At 40.4% G+C, this 21,723-nt stretch overlaps 2 protein-coding genes across 4 annotated transcripts in view; one reads left to right on the top strand and one right to left on the bottom strand.

The window, feature by feature from the left end:
* The window catches only part of Sh3yl1 (SH3 and SYLF domain containing 1), a 55,073-nt gene extending 54,037 nt beyond the window's left edge, over positions 1-1,036 (bottom strand). Inside the window, exon 1 of one of the 3 annotated variants that reach the window (XM_042267607.2) lies at positions 494-1,036. In XM_042267607.2, coding sequence (XP_042123541.1) covers position 494 — 1 coding nt within the window. In that variant the 5' untranslated portion in view covers positions 495-1,036. The remainder of the gene's footprint in view (positions 1-493) is intronic. The other 2 variants (XM_042267606.2, XM_076559233.1) reach the window with 2 other exon arrangements.
* Positions 975-21,096, top strand: Acp1 (acid phosphatase 1). Its single transcript, XM_006989779.4, has 6 exons — positions 975-1,243; positions 13,327-13,400; positions 13,638-13,751; positions 18,732-18,793; positions 19,951-20,056; positions 20,194-21,096. Exons 1-6 carry the CDS (start codon positions 1,201-1,203, stop codon positions 20,269-20,271), a joined length of 477 nt encoding a protein of 158 aa, XP_006989841.1. The 5' UTR covers positions 975-1,200; the 3' UTR covers positions 20,272-21,096.
* The last annotated feature ends 627 nt before the right edge of the window (positions 21,097-21,723 follow it).

Here is a 21,723-nt window from a genome sequence, read left to right as displayed (position 1 = left end):
CACCTCTTCTTCTGGAAGCCCCAAACCCATGTGAGGTCCTCCTCTAGGGGAATATCCCTTCCCCCAGAGACCCTATTCCTACAAAAGCCCTACACAATTCTCAGCTCTGGATCAAAGATGCAGCTCTCCCCATCTGTGTCAAACACACAGGATGCCATTTCTCAAAGCGATTTGAAACTAGAAGATGGTAAAGTATCAGATATTAGAAAAATAACAAAATGAAAATCAGTTTTCAAAACTGGAAATGCAGGAGGAGTTTTTCTGCAATGAACTGAAACGACTGTGGTTAACAGTCAACCACAATCTTCATGACCAAGAGTGTAGAAACTAATCTTGAGTTCTGAGAGTCTGCAAATGGATCCATGGAGTATGAACTTGGTGGATGCGCACAGACAAACCCAGGGACTCGACTGATTCTCTTTCACAATGCCCTTTTCAAGAGGAAGAGTAGACACAGTACCGACTTGCCCCAGCCGCTCAGACCCGTACTCACTGATGCCCGCCGCTCCGCTCGGTGCCGGAGTTCCTCACACCAGCCCAGGAAGAGGAAGGCGTTCTCCTTGGCCAGCCTCTCCGACAGGACCCGCCCAACGGGCGCGCACCTGATCCAGGTGAGGGAATAGGTGTACGCCCTGCTTTCGCCAATGCAATCACCAGTCCTAGAACCTTGCTCAGAACATAGCTCAATTGCGTCCACCCGCCTCATTCCTCTGGAACCTTCTAAACCACCCCTCTTTTTAATCGGGAAAACCCACTGATTGTGCAGTAACGCGCGGCCTAGGGTCGGTGGTCCAACGGGGTACCCTGCCCACGAGGGCGGTGCCTCAGAGCAGAGGAGCGCCGCCCAGGAAGGGTCCGTGAGCCAGTGTCCCAGAGCTCATTGGCCGCCCCGGCACGTCCTAATCCGCCCTGCACAGCACCGTGCCACCGTGACCTTATCTACGCGTTCACTCCGCCCTCTGTCCCTAGGCGTGTGACCACGGCCCAGCCCAGAGGAGACTCCAGACGCTGTTGCCAGGCCCCGCCCTCCCCTCAGCCCCGCCCCACAGCACAGCACAACCCTCCAGGCCACTTCTGGCCCCTCCTCTGGCGGCGTGCAAACGTGGGGCGCGGACTGCGCAGGTTTGCAAGCAGAACACTTGCAGTACGCATGCGCCGAGTCCTTACGCGTTCTCTGGGCGCCAGCGTCCGTACCGAAAGATGGCAGAGGTTGGGTCCAAGTCAGTGTTGTTCGTGTGTCTCGGTAAGAGCGCGCCGACTTAACAGTTTTTCTCTTTGGGACCCTGAAGTGCTGCTTGTGTTAAGCTTCTTAACAAGAACACTGGGCGGAGGGAAGCAGAGACAGGAGGCCTTGGCTGGGCCTGCGCCGATGCACACACTCATTTATTTGCCTGGCTTTTTCATACCCATCCCCCATCTTCCGGTGCTCCTCTGAATTTAAGATCGCTACAGTTTTGCCCGAGATTATGCCTCTGCTCTCCTTCCTGCCCTTTCCAAGCCCATGCCACCCTCCCAACTGCCCTTCCTCCATAAATCTTTGTCCTATCCTGTCTCTCCCAAGCGGGTGGCCCTTCTCACTTGCTCCTCCTCCCCCAAGTCTGTCTTCCATCACCTGCTGTGTAAGTTACTTTCCTTATCTCTGTGATGAGATATCTCACCAAAACAATCTAAGAACAGATTTGTTTTGCCTCTGTTTTAGAGGTTTCGAGCCTTTCTTGAATGATTGTTAACTCTGGTCTTCAGGCGGGCAAAGCATGAGTCAGACTACTCCATGTGGACTGGAAGCACAGAAAGGGAGACATGAAGGCAAGACCAGCTTTAACCCCAGGAACGTGCACCCAGTGGTGTACTTTCTTGTTCAAGGCCCCACATTACTTTCCATCACTCTCCAGTAATTTTATCATACTGTGAATCTAATGGATTAGACCATTGACTAGGTCAGAGCCCTTATGATCAAATCCCCTCTGGATATGCCATCACCAACATACTGAGAGTTGTGTTTTTCTAATCAGTCAAGGTAACAAGATCAGTCATCATCCCTGCCTTTCCCTCATGCCCTTGTCCTTCACCTGACTTGTCTTTCTTCCTCCAAACCCTCCCACCTCTCACCTGCCAACTGGTCCAGGTGGCTTCATGTCTCTAGTGTGACTCCCTAAGCTAGCCCCTTCTACTTTAATGGCTGAAGTTCTTGGTTCCCCTGCATTGTGCCAAGATGAACCAAGGCCGTGGAAAGAACATTCTGACTGTGTCCTAAGCAGGCTTGCTTGGTGTCATCTTTGGGTCACAGTTGCTGTGGTTCTCAGCAGTGGTCTGTCTCTTCTTTAGGTCTCTCAGAAACCTTGGTTTCCAGTCCCTGGAGCAATCACTCAATTTTTTAAAAAATGAATAATCTTTCAAATATCTTCCAACTCAGAATTTTTATTCTCAGAATTTCAACAATGATTTTCCTTTATATAATTTATGATTAATTTTTTTTCAGAGTTCTTACCTCATTGCCTCCACCCTGAGGGGAAAGGCCTAAATTGCCAACAGTCCAGTTTTTGAGATCTTTTGCCTTCCGCATTTCCTACAGAGTAGCACTCCTTGTCTTTAGGACAGAAGTAGGCCAAGACTTTTCCTGTCCACCTCTCTATCTTTCCACTCACCCGTGGAGACTACCTTTAAGAAACTGTTGCTGGCCTGCTCTGAAGGTGGTCCCTGTGCCTTGATGGTGTGGTTTTGCTTAGGAAGCCTTATGTGTTATGAAGTCATGATCAAAGACTCCTGTCTTTTCTTTCCTAGACCATTAGTCACTTCCTTTTACCTTCTATAGAGATATTTTATTCTACAAATTTAATTTTTATTTAACAGCCTGTTGAGTTCCTAGTAAGAGTTACCTTCCTTGTGGGTAATAGCTTATTTTTCCACCTTCAGTACAATATAGTATATTATATTTGCAAGGTGTCTGTACTAGATAATTTCTCAAGAGAAAAGTACAAGTTTGGCCTTATTCATGTTGATAGTGGACATTATGGTCTTTATTGAAGGCCATGGAAGCAATATATTCATTAAACATTGGTTTCTTTCAGTACCTATTAGTATCCCATTGCTCTATTTCTGCTTATTATAGTTAACTATCTTGGCATATTGCACGAGTATGACATTTAAAGAGAAGTATTTGATTGCATATATTTGTCTTCAATATAATTCAGTATTTTGTTTTTAACCACTGGAGATGCATATAGTGGTGAACACCGCAGATGAAGCCTCAGCCTTTCGGAAGCCGGTGTTCTGTCATTATCAGTCAAGTAATGCTAGTGGCCTCATTCAGTTGGTGTGAAGTGTTCAATAAAAGCAGAAACAGAGTGGGAATAGAACTTACCTGAAAGTGACCAGTAAGCAGAGACCTGAAGGTGGGCAGGGGGCATGTCTGTCCTAGCCCAGAAGACAGAGCATGTCGTTTTCAGGTGAGAGTTGTAACTAAGGCAGTCATGATACCTGAGTTTGGAGACCAGGCAGCCTTTCTCAGCCAAGCTTTCTTTGCCCATGGGTATCAAACATATATCATTAGGTCCTTATGTACAGTGTATACTTTAGGTCAGGCATCTACATACTCTGTAAAGAGTTGGAGTGAATCCTTAAACTTTGTGTGGCGAACAATAGTGTAATCATAGATGGCTCATAAGCAATCAAGCTTAGTTATGTTCAGTAGAACTTGTTCATAGATACCAGCATTGGGACTTAAGACAATTTTCACATATCACAAGATTTTCTGCATTTGCATTTTTTAATGATTTAAAACTAAAAATTTTGTTAACCCTCTGGACTATATGTGAGTATGGTAGGCCATGAGTTGTCATTTCTGGGCTCCTATTTGGAGTGCAGATCATGGGAGGCTGTGCGGGGACTTGGGTTTACTCTGAGTCAGATAAGCCATGGGAGGTTCAGAGCAGAAGTGGGGAGGGGTATAGTTTGTTCCATCTGCAGTATGGAGATTAGGCTGCAAGAGGCCCTGGGAGAAGCAAGGATATCCTTCTTAGTCAGATGTGTGCTAGTCAGGTGGTATGTTGCTAGTCCAGGAAAATTTGAGGGTAGTGCAGATGCATTATACCCAGAGCCCATTTGGAGTACAGTAAAAGCTGTTGTGTTTGAAATGTAAAAGTTTTATTCCTTCAGAACATTTCGTCGGGCTCTTTTAAGATGAAGTGTACATGTACAGAACCATCAGGAGTTTGTCAGTCATAGGGCTATTGGTTAAGAAGGGCATCTTGTTTTATTAAGATTATGAGAGGAGCTTTTTGCTCTCTTAAGCTGGTCAAGACTAGACAAAGGCAGGTGTGATCTCAGCTCCAGCCATTGTGGTTGGTAAGAAACCAATGTCATGTTTAAGTTCCAGAACTTGTAAAAGGTAAAATCTGAGGCTGAGGCCCCATGTTTTTCTTATGGCTAGTGTACTGACTTCTAATGTATATATGTATGTTTTTATTTGTTTATTTTTGATGGGGTCAGAGATCTAACCTAGGATCTTGTATATACTAGGCAACATCTCAACTGTGTATCTTTTAATAATATTAATTTTAATAACAAATTGGGAAGCTAGAGGCTAGTTACTAGCACTGGTTATAGCTAGTTATTAGCTAGTTATTGATCTTGTAGGTTGTGTGACTTGTAGTTTCTGTAAAAATAGTCTCTTTTAATCTACACTTACCTATCTTTAAATACAGCTATTTGGGCTGAAAGTATGAGTGAATATGCTAAAATGATGAAATGGCCCAGATTTTTGTATTGTAGAAAAACAAAACTGTTATTTCACAGTTAGTGATATACATATTTTTATACAGAGGTGGAGACATTTTGCATTTTATCTTTATATGCTGAGATATTACATATCAATTATTTCTAAAGTTCCAAAATAACGACAGTTGTCCTAATTTGCCCATCATTATTGGCTATAAAAAGTATTACCTGGATAGGTGGTGATGTGCATAAAGTCTTTTGGTGGTGAAACTTTATGAGGAAAATCAGTGTTAGGGAGATCTTAGTTGGAGGGACCTAGGTTTTATTCACAAAACCCAAGTTTAAATAAAAGAAAAAAACTGTACATGGTAATATACTTGTATAATCCCAGTACTGGGTAGGTAGAGTCTTTTGAGTCCCTAAGCCTCTTGGCCAGCAAGCCTGTCCTACTAAGGTTGCTCTAAACCAGTAAGAAACCTTGTCTCATGGAGGAGGAGTAGATGGGGAGGGGGGGTAGATGGGAAGTGTGGGGAGGGAAAGGGAGGAGAGGAGAGAGGGGAAACTGTAAAATAAATGAAAAAATGTTAATTAAATTTAAAAAAAAAACCTGTCTTAGAAAACAAAGTGGACAACTTCTGAGGAACACCACCTGACATTACCCCCATCCTCTGTATGTACCTGCACACCTGCCTGTGCACCCACACATATACAGAGAAAAATCAAACAAAAATTAAAATGTAAAAAAAAAAAATCACAACCAGGACTAGCATTATAGAGGACATTCGAAATAAATTTCTGTCTTAGCTTTAATGGTTTAATGGTTAATCAGTAAGACTTTTTATTGCTATTAAAAGCAAAAAAACATAGTATATAAGAAGCCAAATAATTAGTCTTGTAGCTATGGAAGGATGTACAATCATGGCAGGAACTGGTCCAGGGACCAGAGCATCTGTTTCATCACATGTCAAAATGTCTGATTGTATATAAGAAGCCAGGAGATTTTGACCTCTACAGTTTCTTTCTTGCCTGCTTAATTTTGTTCATAATGTTGGGTTTATGTCATACACCCAAATATGTTATTTTGTTTTGCTGTGTACCTGGAACAAAGTCTCTTACATCCTGCTTTCCTGCCTCTTGCCCCCTGTAGCAAAACAGACTTCCTCTAAGATAGGACGTATACTCTGTAATTCCTCTAATTTCCTTTAAGAAACCTTAAACCCAGAAATATTATTTCCCATTCTCCCTTAAAGACCTGCATTCTAGAGTTGATCCCACACTAGGAGGAAAGAGTGGGACATGGACAAACATCACTAGGCGCCCACCGGTCTCCCTGCATGTGTTTCATCAGGAAGAGGTGCTTTGTCCAATCACAACTATCCATTCTTGTCAGACTTAGTCATAAAATTATATATGCTAACTCTTTAACAAAAAGGAAGTGGGATAGTTCTTTCAAACTCTTTGGCTCTTCAATCAGAAGCTTTCTGTGTCAAATAAGACTAAATAGATCTGCATGTTTTTCTCTTATAAACCTGCCTTCTTAGAGTTGTCTGGGCTGATTAAAGGGTGGATGAGGAAAGGAGTCATATTTATATACTTAGTTTCCCATTGCCTTTTTCATGTAACCTCACAGAGTATCTTTGTCTTCCATTCTGAGCTCTTCTGAACTTTCCCACCTTGCAGGAAGATATTGTATCTTAAACAGCTTTCTGTCTGCAGGCCTACCATACTACTTGGCTCAAAAGAAGTAGGCATACAAAGTGTGTTTGGGAAGCTACATTGCCAGAACCTTCAAATTGTTCTCACTAGCCCCACCAAGTACAGACTTGGCATGAGATTAGGGCTCCATGTCCCAGATCCCTCAATTCATGCTCCCTGATGGCAGTCCCTGCCTTCTTTGTCTGGACTAGTACAGATGCATCCCTGCATCCTGCAGTTCCTACCTTCAGGTCCTTCCACAATGCCATTTAGACTTTTTATCCTGTGGACATCAGTTCAGTCTTAGGTTCCCTGGCATCTTATTTAGCTTTGTGGAGTCTTTGTTTCTCTAGTCTTGTACTATTGCAGCACTTATTTATCAACATTTATTATTATTTTTTATTATTATGTTGTATCTTTTCAGTATATGAGCATGCCTCATTGTTGATCTGCTTGCAGAGATAAGGTGTCTTTTGTCATTCTTGGTATAGTAAGGAATTTGGTTCTTGTTCAGATTGGCTCATCTTTGATTTCCTTGTACTTTCTTGGAATGATAGAGCATCTGTTAACACCTGGAAGCCCCATAGTTGTATGTTGTTGGGGGACTCGGGTAGGTCCTGATTCATCATCCCCTCTCATTTAACTAGTAACTCTGAATATCAGTACTGTGGTTAGCTTCCCGGCTTGGCAGTAGTACTCTTAGCAAAACTCTTAAGGCAACTACCTTAGCAAATATACTTCTTATTACTTCTTATATTCATTCCATCTTATTTCTTATTTAAACTTATATTTCCAACTAGCATCTTACAAGCTTATTACTACATGTCTTAAGACTACCTTAGATACTTCTTGCAAGCTTATATTCTTAAAGGAACTCTATAGATCTATTTTACAAACTTATATAGGGCTACCATTAGCATATATCTAATTTAGCAAACACCCAAAGATTTCTTAACACAGAGATCTAACAAGAGAATAATTTCTACAAACTCACATATCTTATTTTCATCTTTTTCTACTTCTTACTCTTAATTATTATCACTATCTCTATTAGAAAGACTCTCTTAACTAGACAGAAAGTACGTATATCATTTCTAAAGTTTGGAGTTTATAGTCAGCTTTGCTATACAATACTGGGATTTAGTGAGTGTTGTTATAGAGTTGTGATACTTGTTGCTAGGGGACTGTAACATTCTCGGGACGAAGCCACACCCCAAAGTTGCCAAGTTCTCTCAGCCTCTCCGAACTGGCAGAGATGCACTGTCAGCAGTAAACAGTTTTTAACTAGAGGCTATCCCTTCACCCAAATTCATAATAGCTCCCCTGAGTACTTCAATTCAGACAAACGTTTCTATTACAGTAGTACTCTTGGTTTGCTCTACTGAAAAACTTCCCTTTACCCTGAGGGTGAAATTACTGTATTTAGCTGCTGTAAAGCTCTTCGCCAAATACTGCATAGCTATTAGGTGATATAAAGTATTTTTCTAAAGGAGCTAGTAAAGCCAAAAGCGGCACAGCTCTGAACTCTATTTCCTCATTGTTTGCATTAACCAGTGACGAAACCTCAGAAATACTAATCGAGTCACTTTCATTCTGGTTCCTTTAGAGGAACGTCATTGGAGCTGACCCTTCCTCAGTTCCACGCTCCTTACTAGACGCTCCAGTAACCACTGAGCTTCATTCTCCTCTTGTGAAAAAACACAAACATGTCCTCAACCCCATATTAAAACAGGATCGGGACCCTTCCATAATCCCGAGCAGGGATCTTTCCATTTCACTTGAGCAAAAGTCACTTGGGTGCCACTGTGCCAAAATCTATCTGTGGCAGACTATTCATAGACATCCATATTCAAAAAGTTCAGAACAAAAAGAGCATGATTAAATGCATTATGTGGAGATTGAGGGTAATTTTCTTCCTTTTATTTTTTGAAGTTGTATTTTAAGACAGCTATGAGCCCTTTCTACAATACCTTGTCCCTGAGGATTATGAGGAATACCTGTTTTATGTATGATTTCCCATTGGGTACAAAATTGTTGAAATGCCTTACTACTATATCCAGAAGCATTATCAGTTTTAATATTTTTTGGTATGCCCATATACAAAAAACACTTCAAGCAGTGCATAATTACATATTTTGTAGCTTCCCCAGGTTGTGCACTAGCCATTAAAAATCCTGAATAAGTGTCAATGGTCACATGTACATATCTTAATTTGCCAAATTCTGCAATATGCGTAACATCCATTTGCCATAGATGATTAGGAAGAAGACCTCGAGGGTTTACCCCTAAGTGAGGGATAGGAAAATATTTTGGATATACCCCACATCATTTAACTATTTGACAAGCTGCTTCTTTTGGTAAGATTGAATTGCTTTCTTAAACTTTTGCTATTTTGATGAAGAGCATGTGACTGTTGAGCCATTTCCACTTGGGATAATGCTCAGCCATTGCATTACTCTCAGCTAAAGGACCGGGAAGATTGGAGTGAGCCCTAATATGGCCCAAAAAGCATGGCAGCTTTCTTTTTGTGAATAGCGACTTGAATTTGTTGAAACATTTTGACTTGATTGTTGTTAGTTCCAATATTTTCACCAAAACTGTTACTATTCAAAGGTGTCAAGAACATAGATGTTCTTTCATGAAACGTATCCTTCATTAGCTTACTTTGAGAAAAAGCTTTTTCAAGATTTGGTATTTTCATTTCATTAGCTTTAACTCCTGATGTTATTAGCAGCTGTGATATTTAGCATTGATTTCTTATAAGGAACTTTCAGGTAAAGCAACTCTTTTGTAAGACAGCTAGATTCTCTGAAGTTTGTTCCAGTCTATAAAGCAGTCATTTCTTTTTTGAATGCCTGTTTCCTTGTCTCCTTATTAGATTTGCAAAGGAATTACTCATTGCAGGCTGTTCGTTCAAGGCAAAGAACTTTTTTAATTTCAACATAAGTTTTTTCATATCTAAGACAACATTCAGTGTATAAACTGCTTTCCCTTGTTTTAAGGATTTTAAAGTGGCTTGTTTGCTCTTATAGGTAGCTTTTTGTCATCCCAACTACTGTAAAAATTGCACATCTCTTAGGGTAAATAAGGCATTTTACCAAACCACGAAGCACCTAGTTCCGTATCCTTTAAATTTTTCATTGGAACTGATACTTAAACTCTTAGACGATTTTCCTCCTTATTCTTTTAAAAGCTGTATTTTAAGTTTACCATGAACGTATTTTTGAGCTGACAAAAGTGTTTCGGGGCAATGGCACCATCTTTAGCGGAAAAACTACCTTTCCCAGAATGCATTTCCCTTATATCAGTCCCTTATTGCAAGCTAGCTTTTGGACTTCATTTCCCATAGTTCTTTTCGGGTCTGAGAGTCAACTGATTCTTTTTTACCAGACTTGCTTACAGATTCTTGCCTGGGAGGTTTGAACAAAGTTTTTTGCTTTTGCAACGGGAGATTTGAACAAGCATTTTACATTTTCAGCTATGGCACATTGGGAGATTTCTATTCTCTCCTCAGCTAGCTTCAACAGATGTCTCTCCTTCATTTGACACTGGCCCCCAAATCAGAACTGCACCTGCCTTGTTAGCGCGCATTGAGGTGGGCAATTTGTGATAGCAACTTTCCTGGGGGCTTGTGTTTGCCTTAGCCAGTCAGTGAAAAACAAATATTTACAAAAGAGCTTTTCCATAGCTCCTTCAGAGATTTTCTCCTACTGATTTTATTCTCATTTTGCTTGTTCCTTTCCCCCCAGATGCAGAGCTTCAGATCTCTCAGGCTGTTCTGTTCCTCTGCTAGCTGCCTTCGGAGGTAGGGGCTTTTTCCCCCAATCTGCCTCAAACTCTTAGCAGCTTTCACAGGTCACGAATTTTCTGGGGAGGAATCTGTCCCCTGTTTCTTCAGAGTCTTTCTCCCTGACAGTTCCCAATTTGGTCTCAGTTTATTCCCTTTACCCCAGAAACAGTTTCTGACACTACAGTGGCGGCTTTCCCTGCTACTGAAGGTAGGGGCTTTTTGTCCATTTGTTTTTGGGGTCTGTGTGGTTTGCGTACAGACTGAAAATCTAACGAGGAAGGTTTCCCCCATCTCTAAGCTCACATTAGGCCAGGTGTTTTTCCCTCAGGCCTTTCACCTGACCCAGTGGGTTGCATTTGCTTGTCTGGGTGCTCAAGGACAGAGCTTATGCCAGAGGCAATCACCCCTTAGGGCTACACTCCATCTCACCGGGAGTCAGTTGAAACAAAGCTTTTCTCAAAGAGATGCTTTCTCTGACAGAAAAGAAAGCTTTACTCCTGGATAGTTCTATTTTGCCCTGACTGGACTTTCCCCAGACAGCGTTCTGACTCAGCAACACGACTGCTTCAGACACAGTTCAGTTTCACTGTTTTCCCAGAAAGGTCCTTACTCTGATAGGAAAGCTTTTTCTCAGATTTCTTTTTGCAACTGTGGACCTATCAACCTGGGACTTGTAGGAAAGCAGACAACTGTGCCGTTCCCACTGGCTTTAGCTTTGTTTGTTCATTAGCAATCTTCCCCTGGGTCCTGCTCCTTCCTGCCTCAGCTCTATGCTCCAGGAAGTTTACCACTGCAGGAACCCTAGTATCCACAAAATGCATTTCAAACTCAGACTCTGGCCAGTCGCCCGCCTCTGGGTTTTTGGTCAGAAGCTAGGATAGAATGCTAACCGAGTTTGCATTGCTTCAGGGGATCTTTGCATTAGGACTATTAGGAGCACCTTTTCATTCTGAAACTCTCACTCAAACAAAACCCTTGATGCCTCAGCTCGCTGTAACTGGAAAGTTTGACTTTTTTGCTTTTCTCAGGTAAAGTTTCCGGCTCTTTTGGGCTCTCTAGCTCTTTACCCGCACTCTCCCAAGCATTTCCCTCAGGGTACTCTGACCCACTGTCTTTTACCAGCTTGAAGAGACAAGGCTTAGAAGAGGTTTTTAGGAACTTGTCCCTGCCTCTTGCATTGCAGGGAAGATTTTTAAAACTTGAAAGAACTTGGAGAGGTTTTGCTGTCTTAAGTTTGTTGCTTTCCCTTAGAGCTAATCACAGTTGGTCCCCATACTAATATCTTCAGGTGATTAATTTTTATCCTTCTGAGAGAGAAAGAGGCTTTAGTTTTTAAGTTTTTTAAGAGAGCTTTTGAAAAAGATTAAAGCTTTTTAGAGAGATTTCCCCCCCAAATTTTCCAAGAAAAGCTTTTTAGTTTAAGAGAAAGATTTTTTTTTTCCCCCAAGAGAGAAAGACCAACTTATCCCAAAACTTCTGAACTTTAAACTTTTTGGCTTTTTACACCCCCATTTTTGCCTCAGGGAGAAAACACTTTCTCCTGCTGCTTGGACTTAGCATTTCAGCTGTCCCCAGGACAAAAGCTTCCATAGGAAACCTTTTCTTCGCCATAAGCTCAGGGAAGAGCTTTTTTACTTCCCATAAAGCCCAAAGAAAGATTTTCCCCCAGTTTGTGTTCATAGCCCCCAAAGTTAGAAAATTGAAGTTTTTCTGTCTAGTTGTCTTATTTTTTTACACGATCTTACATTTCTAATTTTTTCCTACACTATATTACTACCCTTAAACTTATTTTTCACAGATAGAAATTGAGAAAGGGATAGAAGATAGAAAATTTTGACAGAAGAGAATTGCGCTGCAGCATTGGACATCCTTCTAGTCCGTTTTCCTTTTCTCTTGAGGATAAAACCCCTGCCCCTCGATAATTAATATATATATATATATATATATATATATATATATATATATATATATATATATATACACACACACACACACACACACATATATATATAAAATATATATTTTTTCCATAACACTGGCATGCCTTTCCACTGGCAGAGCTGACCCACACTTTCGACAAAAACTCTGTAATAAAACTATTATTTTCCTTTATCTTTAGTCCCTATTACTTTGTCTTTAGTCCCTGTTCATTTGTCTTTAGTCCCCCCTTTTTTTAGTCCCCCCTTTTTTTCTTTTTTCTTTAGTCCCTGTTCATGGTGCCATTCTGTGGGGCATTTATCCACCAACCCCACAGCTCCCCAGAGTTTTCTTGAGTGTGAGCAGCAGGAAATATTAGATAGAAAGATTTATATTGCGGAGATAAACAGAAAATAAAGGATAGCCTTGAGAGGGCCTGGAACCTTTTCCAACAGGCCCTGACGGGCTCTGCCCCAGGGTATTTATAGAGACGCCAAGGGGCTGGAGCAAAAGACCTCCTGCCCCAGCACAGCCAAGTGCAGACCATCTCAGACACCTGCACTCAGGCCCATGGTCCTAATCATCCTCTATGCAGACATGCTGGGTAAAGCCACGAGGAACCATTAACCCTGAGAGGCAGGGGGAGCAAAGGCAGTTTGTAGCCAGCTAGATTGGAGCTTCCAACCTAGCTATTGATGTCAGAATTTGGGGACAGGTGAGGCAGTAAGGAGAAACCTCTCCCTGTTTCTTTAGCTGGCTAACTCATGGGACCACAGTCTTCTTGGGATAGGGCTTTGTATGATTACTCAGTAAAGCTCGTGTTGAATTGCCTTGTATTTAATTTGAAATGTTACTAATCTTTATTATGTTTGGTATACTTAAAAATACATATTCCTGTTCTATTGTACTTATTTTAACTTAAACTAAGCTGATTGCAACCCACTTCACTGATTTCAGAACTTGGTTTTGGTTCATTGCTAGTGAAAGTTGATATGGGTTTTATTTGCTTTCTTGAGCTTTAGTTACCTCAACTGTGAATGTGGTTTGATCAGTGGTTGTGCCAAGGAATTCTGCACCGCTTTCCCAATCTTAAATGCAGTTACTGGGTATCCACTTTGAGAGTGGTCTACCCATTCTGTAAGCCAGGAGTTAATATCTACATTTCTGCCACAACTAACAACCTGTATGTCTTCTCCCTCTTTTTTAAGGTAACATTTGCCGGTCACCCATTGCAGAAGCAGTTTTCAGAAAATTGGTAACTGATGAAAATGTTTCAGATAATGTGAGTACTGTTCAGTAGTGTAAAGAGTCCAGGCTAAGTACCTATGGGCAGAAAGGTGCCAGAACATTCTTTTTCTCTCCTGCAGTGGAGGATAGACAGTGCGGCTACATCCACCTATGAAGTGGGGAACCCCCCTGACTATCGTGGGCAGAGCTGCATGAGAAAACATGGCATCCCCATGAATCACGTTGCACGGCAGGTACCGTACTGGAACTTGACGTATGTTTTGTGTTACAGTGGGCCATTGACAGCAGCGCTGTTTCCGACTGGAACGTGGGCCGGCCCCCAGACCCAAGAGCTGTCAGCTGCCTAAGAAATCATGGCATTAGCACAGCCCATAAGGCAAGACAGGTAGAAAAGATCTTGTTTAATTTCTACTACGTAGAATCCCGTAATTTGAAAGACTGACCACCCTATGTGTTACTGGATGTATTTGGTTGGGGTGAACTAACTTGCTACCTGCGTAGTTCTAAAGGTTTAGATGACCTTGGATAATTTGTTAAAGTACAAATAAAAGGCATAAAATACAGTGAGACAGTCTTGACTCTGAGGCCTTAAAAAACAAAGACAGAAGCTCCTTCCAGAGCAATTTTAATTATTAGCTTTAGAAGTAGGATTTCCATGGGATCTTTTTTGTTTTTTCTTTTCCTTTTGTTTTTAAGAAAAAGTTCTCAACCATTGTTTTTGTTTTTTTAGTTTGAAAACACTAGTAAAGAATATTCTGTAGGTCGATATCACATTTTTTTTTTTGCTTATGTTTACAGGTTCTTTCTCTTTACTGATTTTCACCCTTTGTGTAAATAACTATTCTAGTACAGTTCTTAAAGTTTTATTTCCCTAGTCTGTCAACCTAGGTTTACTAGATGGCCTGTTGTTAGGATGCTAGTTCTTTTTTGACTCAGTAGTAATGTCTTGGGCTGTGAGCTTAGTGTGGTCAGCTGTGGAGAACAGCCCTTGTTGTTGAAGTGTTCCTTCCATCAGCTTGTCCATGAACTGAATATGACACTGAGATTACGTGGATGCTTTCTCCCTTTCATGGAGAGGTCACCCTCAAAATTCCCTTCTGCTTTTTAACCTGATATGAGTAGGATCATTTGCATTTTCTCTTTTGACTCAGGGTGATACTCTGTAACCCAGACTAGCCTCAGACTCAAGGCAGTCCTCCTGATTCACCTTCCCCGGTGCTACCCAGGGATTGTGGGTATGCTTGGTATCCCTGGCACAGAGGTGGAGTCCATACATTCATAGTATCTTCTCCGTGTTGCTGCTAAGTGTAACAGCAGTTGTCCTGGTTGGTGTTAAGTGCTTTATTGTTCTACCTGCTCTACCTCTGCTGGGCTTGTGGGCAGCTTCTAGTGTGAGATTTCTATGAGTAGCGCTCCGCTGCAGATGGAGTGAGCACAAGTACAGGATTCTAACGAGTTTATACCTAGTGTATGTACCTGTACCTCATCAAATGCACTGGGGATGCTTTCTTATCTTTAGAAGTTTATAAAAAGTTGACAGTATCTCTACTTTGGAAAAATTGGTCTGATCAATTGTTTTTGCTATTCCTTTGGTTTGAAATTACCCATCTTTTTTTCTTGCTGCTTGTTTTTCTTCTGGTCTACAGTTAAGCAGCTTTGCTGTGGGAAACCAAAGTATGCTTTTTGAATTGTGACTTGATTTTCTTTTTAAATCAATTTTGGGAAATGACAGACTGTTATTTTACCACATTTTCCTTTTTTTGTAAAGACAACTTTTATGTATATTGAACATAAAATCTTTATGTTCTTTTCTCTTGTTTCCATCCTATCACTCTGTTCTTATTATGAGATTTCCTGCTAACCAGGTGTCGCTCTAAGCATTTTGCTATTTACAGAGTCCATAAGTGTATTTATGGAGTTATTGATGTCTGTCATTTTATTAACAGCTGTTTTAGGTTTTACTTGATCTTTTTGTAATTGTAGTTTTCTGGTGAAACTTAGCCTCTTACAGTTTTTTGGACATCATACTGTTACTATTATTTCATAATTTATTCTTTGGCAATTTCATATGTGTGCATAATATATTTACTCCTATTAACTTTTCTACTTTCCTCTTGTCTCCTTCTCACTCCTTTCGATTCCTTCTTCTCAACATATCTCCCTCCTACTTTCGTGTGTGTGTGTGTGTGTGTGTGTGTGTGTGTGTGTGTGTTTGTGTGTGCATGCGCGCACACACATACACACTCATCCCACTGAGTTAATTTAAGGGTGTTGCATGCCTGTGGCATGGAGTTATTTACTGGATAGTGGGGAGCTTACCATTGGCTGTTCCACTTAAGAAAAATGACCTCCTCAGCTAGGGGTTAGGCCTCATATGCCCCTCCCCATTCTTGCCAGACTATTGATGGGCTCCATGTTGTGCAATAATGAAAGCTGCTGTGAATTCACAAGTGAACATACTGGTAGTATTTTCAATAAGGTTTGTTAACATCTTTCTGAGTCATTTCTGAGCCTGCTCTCTTTTTACCTTTTTGGAGTAGCTTAGATAGGGCCTAGTACATGATTTTATGCAAATGATCTGCCACTGAGCCGTATCCCCAGCATTATTTAGTTTTTATTTTGATAGTCTCACTCTGTAGCCTAGGTTGGCCTTGATCATGATCTTCCTGCTTCTCCTTTACAAGGAGCTGAAATTACAGACCTATAATACTAGGCCTGGTGAGTCTGTTTTCTTCTCTTTGCCATGTGGTGTCCTTGCAGGTGGTGTGTAACAATCACAGTGCCTTTGAATGATCACATTCTTATACCATTGTTGTTGGGATGCAGGTAGATAAGAGTCTCAGTCGGATTGAGGGCTTATGGTAATTGAGTACTCTGCTCTTTCTGCTGGGCCTGAGGTATGGCATAGACAGCACACCATTGGTGCAGGGGCAGTCCTGGCATCGAATGTTGGTCTTTTCTTTACTGAGTCGACCCAATTTCTCATTGGCCTATTGAGCTTTTTGCCCTGGTAGGAGAGAACTTGGTCAGGCCAAGAGGAAAAGGCTATACTAGCTCTCATTTTCTGGGCCTCATTTTCTTCCAAGGCTGGCCTCAGTTTCTTCTCCATTTTCCCAGACTGACAGCAAGGCAGCTGGGGCCCTGTTTTTCTACCATGGCTTTTGCTTGGGTCTCTATTCTCAAGGAAGCTTCTGGGCACTTGACACCATTGAAATCTCAGTCCTGATGGTTGTTTGTGCGTGCTTACTCAGTTGTGGTTTAGTATCAAACAGTAATATTCACAGTGATCCACAAGTCCTTTGAAAGCATTCCTAAATTGCATATAACTTTACCTTAGATGGTATAATCTAATAGAACCAAGTGCAGGAGCTTAGAAGAAAATCTGGCTGACAGTACTATCCCCTGAACTGAAAATTAAAACGTCTGTGGGCTAGAGCAATGTCTCAGTGGTTGAGTTCTTCCTCAGCACCCATGTTAGGCAGATCATAACTCTAGCTCCAGGTGATCTGATGCCTTCTAGTTTCTACTGCACACAGGTGCATACCTTCACACACACACACACACACACACACACACACACACACACAGACAAATAAGAACAAATCTTAAGAAAAAAAGCCTATGGTTCTGGATTTTTAATGTTTTAAAAAAATTTATTTATTTTTGTTTTATGTGTTTGAATGTTTTGCCTGAAAGTATGTGTACCACATTCATGTAGTGCTTGCAGAAGCTAGAAGAGAGTGTCAGAATCATTGAAACTTGAATTACACAGTTTTGAGACACCATGTGGATGCTGGGAACTGAACCTGAGCCCTCTGCAAGAGCAACAAGTGCTTTTCACAACTGAGCTATTTCTCTAGTCCTGGATTTGTATTTTTTAATTACGAAAAAAATAATTTTGTTTTAGTTTTAACAATGATAAAACCCCCATAAATGGGCTGTTTGGATATGGACTTGAATGCTTTGAGAGTTAAAAGAACTCTTGGACTATAATGACTTGAGAGTTAAAAAGCCCTTAGGAAAGCTCTGGGTAGGATCCAGTTAGTGCTTAGTGAGATCAGCAGGTAAGGTCCATGCATAGGAATTCAACTGGAGATGATCTGTTATCTGTGGCTGTATCCCTGCCACACTGCTGTAATGAACCAGGGATTCTTAGGAGCATGCTTATGACCTTGAAGAAGAATCTTGGTTTCCATGTGGGTTTTCTAATTATATATGGTAATGGGATTAAATTGTCATATGCCATATCCTGTGTAGCTGCATGCAAAAATGCTTTACTGTGCATTCTTCATGAGATGAAGTTCTAGCTGCTCTTCTTAGTCATTTTAAAATCCAAAAATCTTATGTTTGACTGTGTAAGCCACTAAGTGTTACCTTTTTTAAAGGATAAATCAATTATAATAGGTCAAAATTAATGCTAAGGTATTTCTTATAACTTGAAAAAGTAACATTTTATATAATAGTATTTGCTTAATATCTTTGAAATAAGTTATAAGCCTTGGGGATATTAAAAACAATACAATTCTTTGTAATTATTTAAATGCTATACTAAAAGTTAATAGAAGTGTATACGAAAAGCTAAAATTTCCCATTTCTAATAGAATAACAAGCAAGTGACCAATTTTATTATTCTTGGCTATAGTTGTTGTTCCTTTTACCCAAGTGCCTCCTGGGTAGTCAAAATCTAGAAGATAAATTTCTTTAGCTACACTTAAAGGGGCTTTACATGTCTTAAACTATAAGGTGTCAAAAAAAAAAAAGTACATCTGATGACATTTTAGAGGAATCCCTTCCATGTTAAGTTATGGATTTTTGTCCCTGGTGGACCTTCTACCCTTTGAAAATTAGTTACTCTCCCTTTTCTCAGGCCCTGTATCTCCTCTCTGCCTTTTTCTGTGAGAATATTTATTGTCCTTCATGAATGGATGGGCCTACTAGAAGATTTGTTCCTTGATTAATCTGGAGTGTGTTACCAAGGGCTAAGACAGTCAGTCTTAGGAATGACAAATAGAGTAGTGGAGGTGATTGCATGAAAGTCATTTCAGTGTGTCAACAGAATTATATTTCTTTACTGAGGGACCAAAACTGGCAATAAACTTTATGCCCATATTTCATATTTTCTAATTATTGCAAAGAACCTTGTATAAAATGTCCATATTTTATATTTTTTGATTATTTCAAAAAACCTTGCACAAAATTATTTTGCAATATAGTTTTGGAAATACTTAAAAATACCCTAAATTGCTTATTTTGTTAAAATTTTACTTAATGACTGAACATGTAATTTAGTTAATGAGTTACCATGTTTTTTTTCCAACTACTGTTTTGTATGTATATAATCACTGTTTTGACTCCTTAATTGTAGATTACAAAAGAAGACTTTGCCACATTCGATTATATACTGTGTATGGATGAAAGCAATCTGAGGTAATCATTATATACAATTGGTTTTTTAAGACAGGGTTTCCCTATGTAGCCCTATCTGTTCTGGAACTCACAACTGCCTCTGCCTCCTGAGTGCTGAGATTACAGGCAAGTGCCCCCATGCCTCTCAGTGTATCATAGGCCTAGCAAGTGATTGTACAGAATGTCTTACAGTTTTTAATGTACAAGGTTGATTATAATTTACAGAATTATTCAGGATGGCAGGAAAATCAGAGGGTGAGGTATGGTTGTCTCAGAGATCTGTTTACAGAGATGTGTCTTCCAAAAGAGAAAGTCCAGCTAGTGCAATGAATGGACATGGAGATCAGCTGGTTTGGGGCTATAGGTTTAGAGGTGATGAATTGATTTGCATTGATTCTGTTAACTGCTGTAATACATGAGAAGTATCTTGTATCTTATTTCCTTAGAAATGCAGCACTCTAGAGTAAGTCTGATAAGATAGACTTTACTGGGTTTACATTTTTGGTTAATTAACACTGATGGGCTAAGATATTAAGTAGCAATGGTTGCTCTGTAATGCTGATGTGGTCTGCAGGTCCACACCACTCATTAGTAAATTCACTTTATTACCAAGGAAGAAATTGAGTAACTGTGGACTTAAGTTACTTCCCTAAGTTCATGAGACAGATGGCTGGGTATAGAAGGGCCTAAAGCCATAGCTACTTCCACCTTGGTCTTCATGCTTTCCATTGAACTCATTTGTCCCAACCACACTTGCTTCACTCACCTGTCCTTGCACTCAGTCCTACTTGCTTCAGTCTTCACTTGACCTGAACGTTGTCCAAACTGTCCCTTTGTCTTGGGATGTGGTATACATGTGTTTTTTTTTTTTCTTTCACTTCTCTCCTGACATTTTATGTGTCTGAAATGATATCATTTTTATTATATCAAAATCCATTTCAAAAATCAAAAGAAAACCTAATAATTTTGTGACTTAAAGATGTACATTTGGGTATCAAAATCAGTGCACTGTGGCATACAGCTGCAGGAGTCCCACAGGTCTTCAGAGTATTCTGTTTCATTTCAAGTCAGGTTGCACGGTTGTATTTTGATAGGACATTTCATAAACCCTGAGCAGATGTCCCTGTTTAACTTAAAACCTTAGATCAGAAATCTCAGTTCATGTTTTGATTTTACAGAGATTTGAATAGAAGAAGTAATCAAGTTAAAAACTGCAAAGCTAAAATTGAGTTACTTGGAAGCTATGATCCACAGAAACAACTCATTATTGAAGATCCCTATTATGTAAGTACATTTCAGGTTTGGGGCCACTGTTAAGATGGGCAGGAAATATTATTCTGTAGAATTAAATGACAGGAGTGGGTCTTCTGAGGACATTGTTATCATAAACATTATTGGTGTTTCTTTTTATGTCCTTGCAGGGCAATGATTCTGACTTCGAAGTGGTGTACCAACAATGCCTCAGGTGCTGCAAGGCCTTCCTGGAGAAGACTCACTAGATGGTCCTGCCCACCACCATTTAGCAACTCACTCACCAGAGCCATGCCCAAGGGTGGTGGCAGTCCTTAGTCCTATGCCCCACCTGTCTTTTCAGCTGATTTACTACTGTGTATCTTTAAAATAACTGTAGGTGGAAATTAGGTATATGTTCAGAAGGATAAAAATATTTGAGTAAGACAATTTGAGGTGTGGCTAAGCATTCTTAGACTAATTGAACCTCTCACCTTGTCCTAATTACAAAATAGTGGAACAAGCAAATATGGAACAAAATAGAACCCAATAAAGTAAGAATGACCTACAAGGTCCAGATCAGCCTCTGAGCCAAGCCAGCCTGAGTAGTCTGGTCTAACAGAGTGTGTGCATGGGCAGCTCCCAGTGGTAACATTTGCCTGCCTTATACCTCTGTCCTAGACTCTTGTGACAATAACTCCATCCATATCAGCCTTCCATTTAACATTGGAAGAGTTTAAACTCAGACACTGAGGGCATTCAAATATTTGAAAAAGGAGAAGCTGGATGTGATAATGCAGGCCTGCAATTCCAGCAGGCCATCTTGGGCTATACAGTGGAGATGGGAGCAATAGATTGATAAAATGAGCATTTTTACTCTTCCTTGGTTTTTGTCTGGTGTTTTTGAGCTTTGTTCCTATTTTGACTCTCTAGTGGTATGTTTGTAGTGTTCTTTCATCAGTATTTTAAAAAGTTAACAGGCAAGCATAAGTAATTTTAGTGCATTTTCTGAAAAGTGACCTCAAATTCATATGGCTATATGTCAGAAAAGAATGTGAGTTAAACTGGGAAGTTAAATACAACTGAAATAGAAATCTGGTGTCTGCCTCCTTTTTTATTAACAAATGAAAAAAAAATAGCTAAAACATTGCCTCCATGTGCCTTTGTATTTGGTCTGATGTTAAGTTTGTGTACTTATTCTTATATTAGAAAGTAAAATGATGAAAAATATAAGCAAATTGCTGTGACAAGTAGTGATGTATGCTTAAAATTAAGAGACTCCAGGAACTACCCTTCTCTATGAGCCTTCTTCATGTAACTGGTGCTCCTGCCGGCTTCCTCGCTGAGTAGCTGATAACTGTTTTAGCCTGACTTAACTGGTCACAACTGGTGACCTCCAATCCTGGAGAACTCCTAGTTTGAAAAGGCATCCATCCATATTTGAAAGGAAGCACAGAGACCTGGGAATATGCAGTTACCGGCTTGGCCAGAGCCTACTCTCAAAGGAGGAAGATGAGACAGCTGACCCTCTGGAGGAAAGCAACCATCCCAATACCCTCTTCTCACAGAAAGGCCATGATGTCCTGACAGAGACAGACACTTCACCAGTTGACTTTTTCTGGCTCTTGTGGGGTTTTGGTCATAGTTTTCACAAAGTTAAAAACTAGGAAAGCAAAGGGCAAGTAGTCAACTACAATAAAGAAACAGATTAAGTCAAAAGC

The sequence above is a fragment of the Peromyscus maniculatus genome, chromosome 22, assembly GCF_049852395.1.
Source record: "Peromyscus maniculatus bairdii isolate BWxNUB_F1_BW_parent chromosome 22, HU_Pman_BW_mat_3.1, whole genome shotgun sequence".
NCBI lineage: Eukaryota > Metazoa > Chordata > Mammalia > Rodentia > Cricetidae > Peromyscus > Peromyscus maniculatus.
This window is presented reverse-complemented; position numbering and strand designations above follow the sequence as displayed.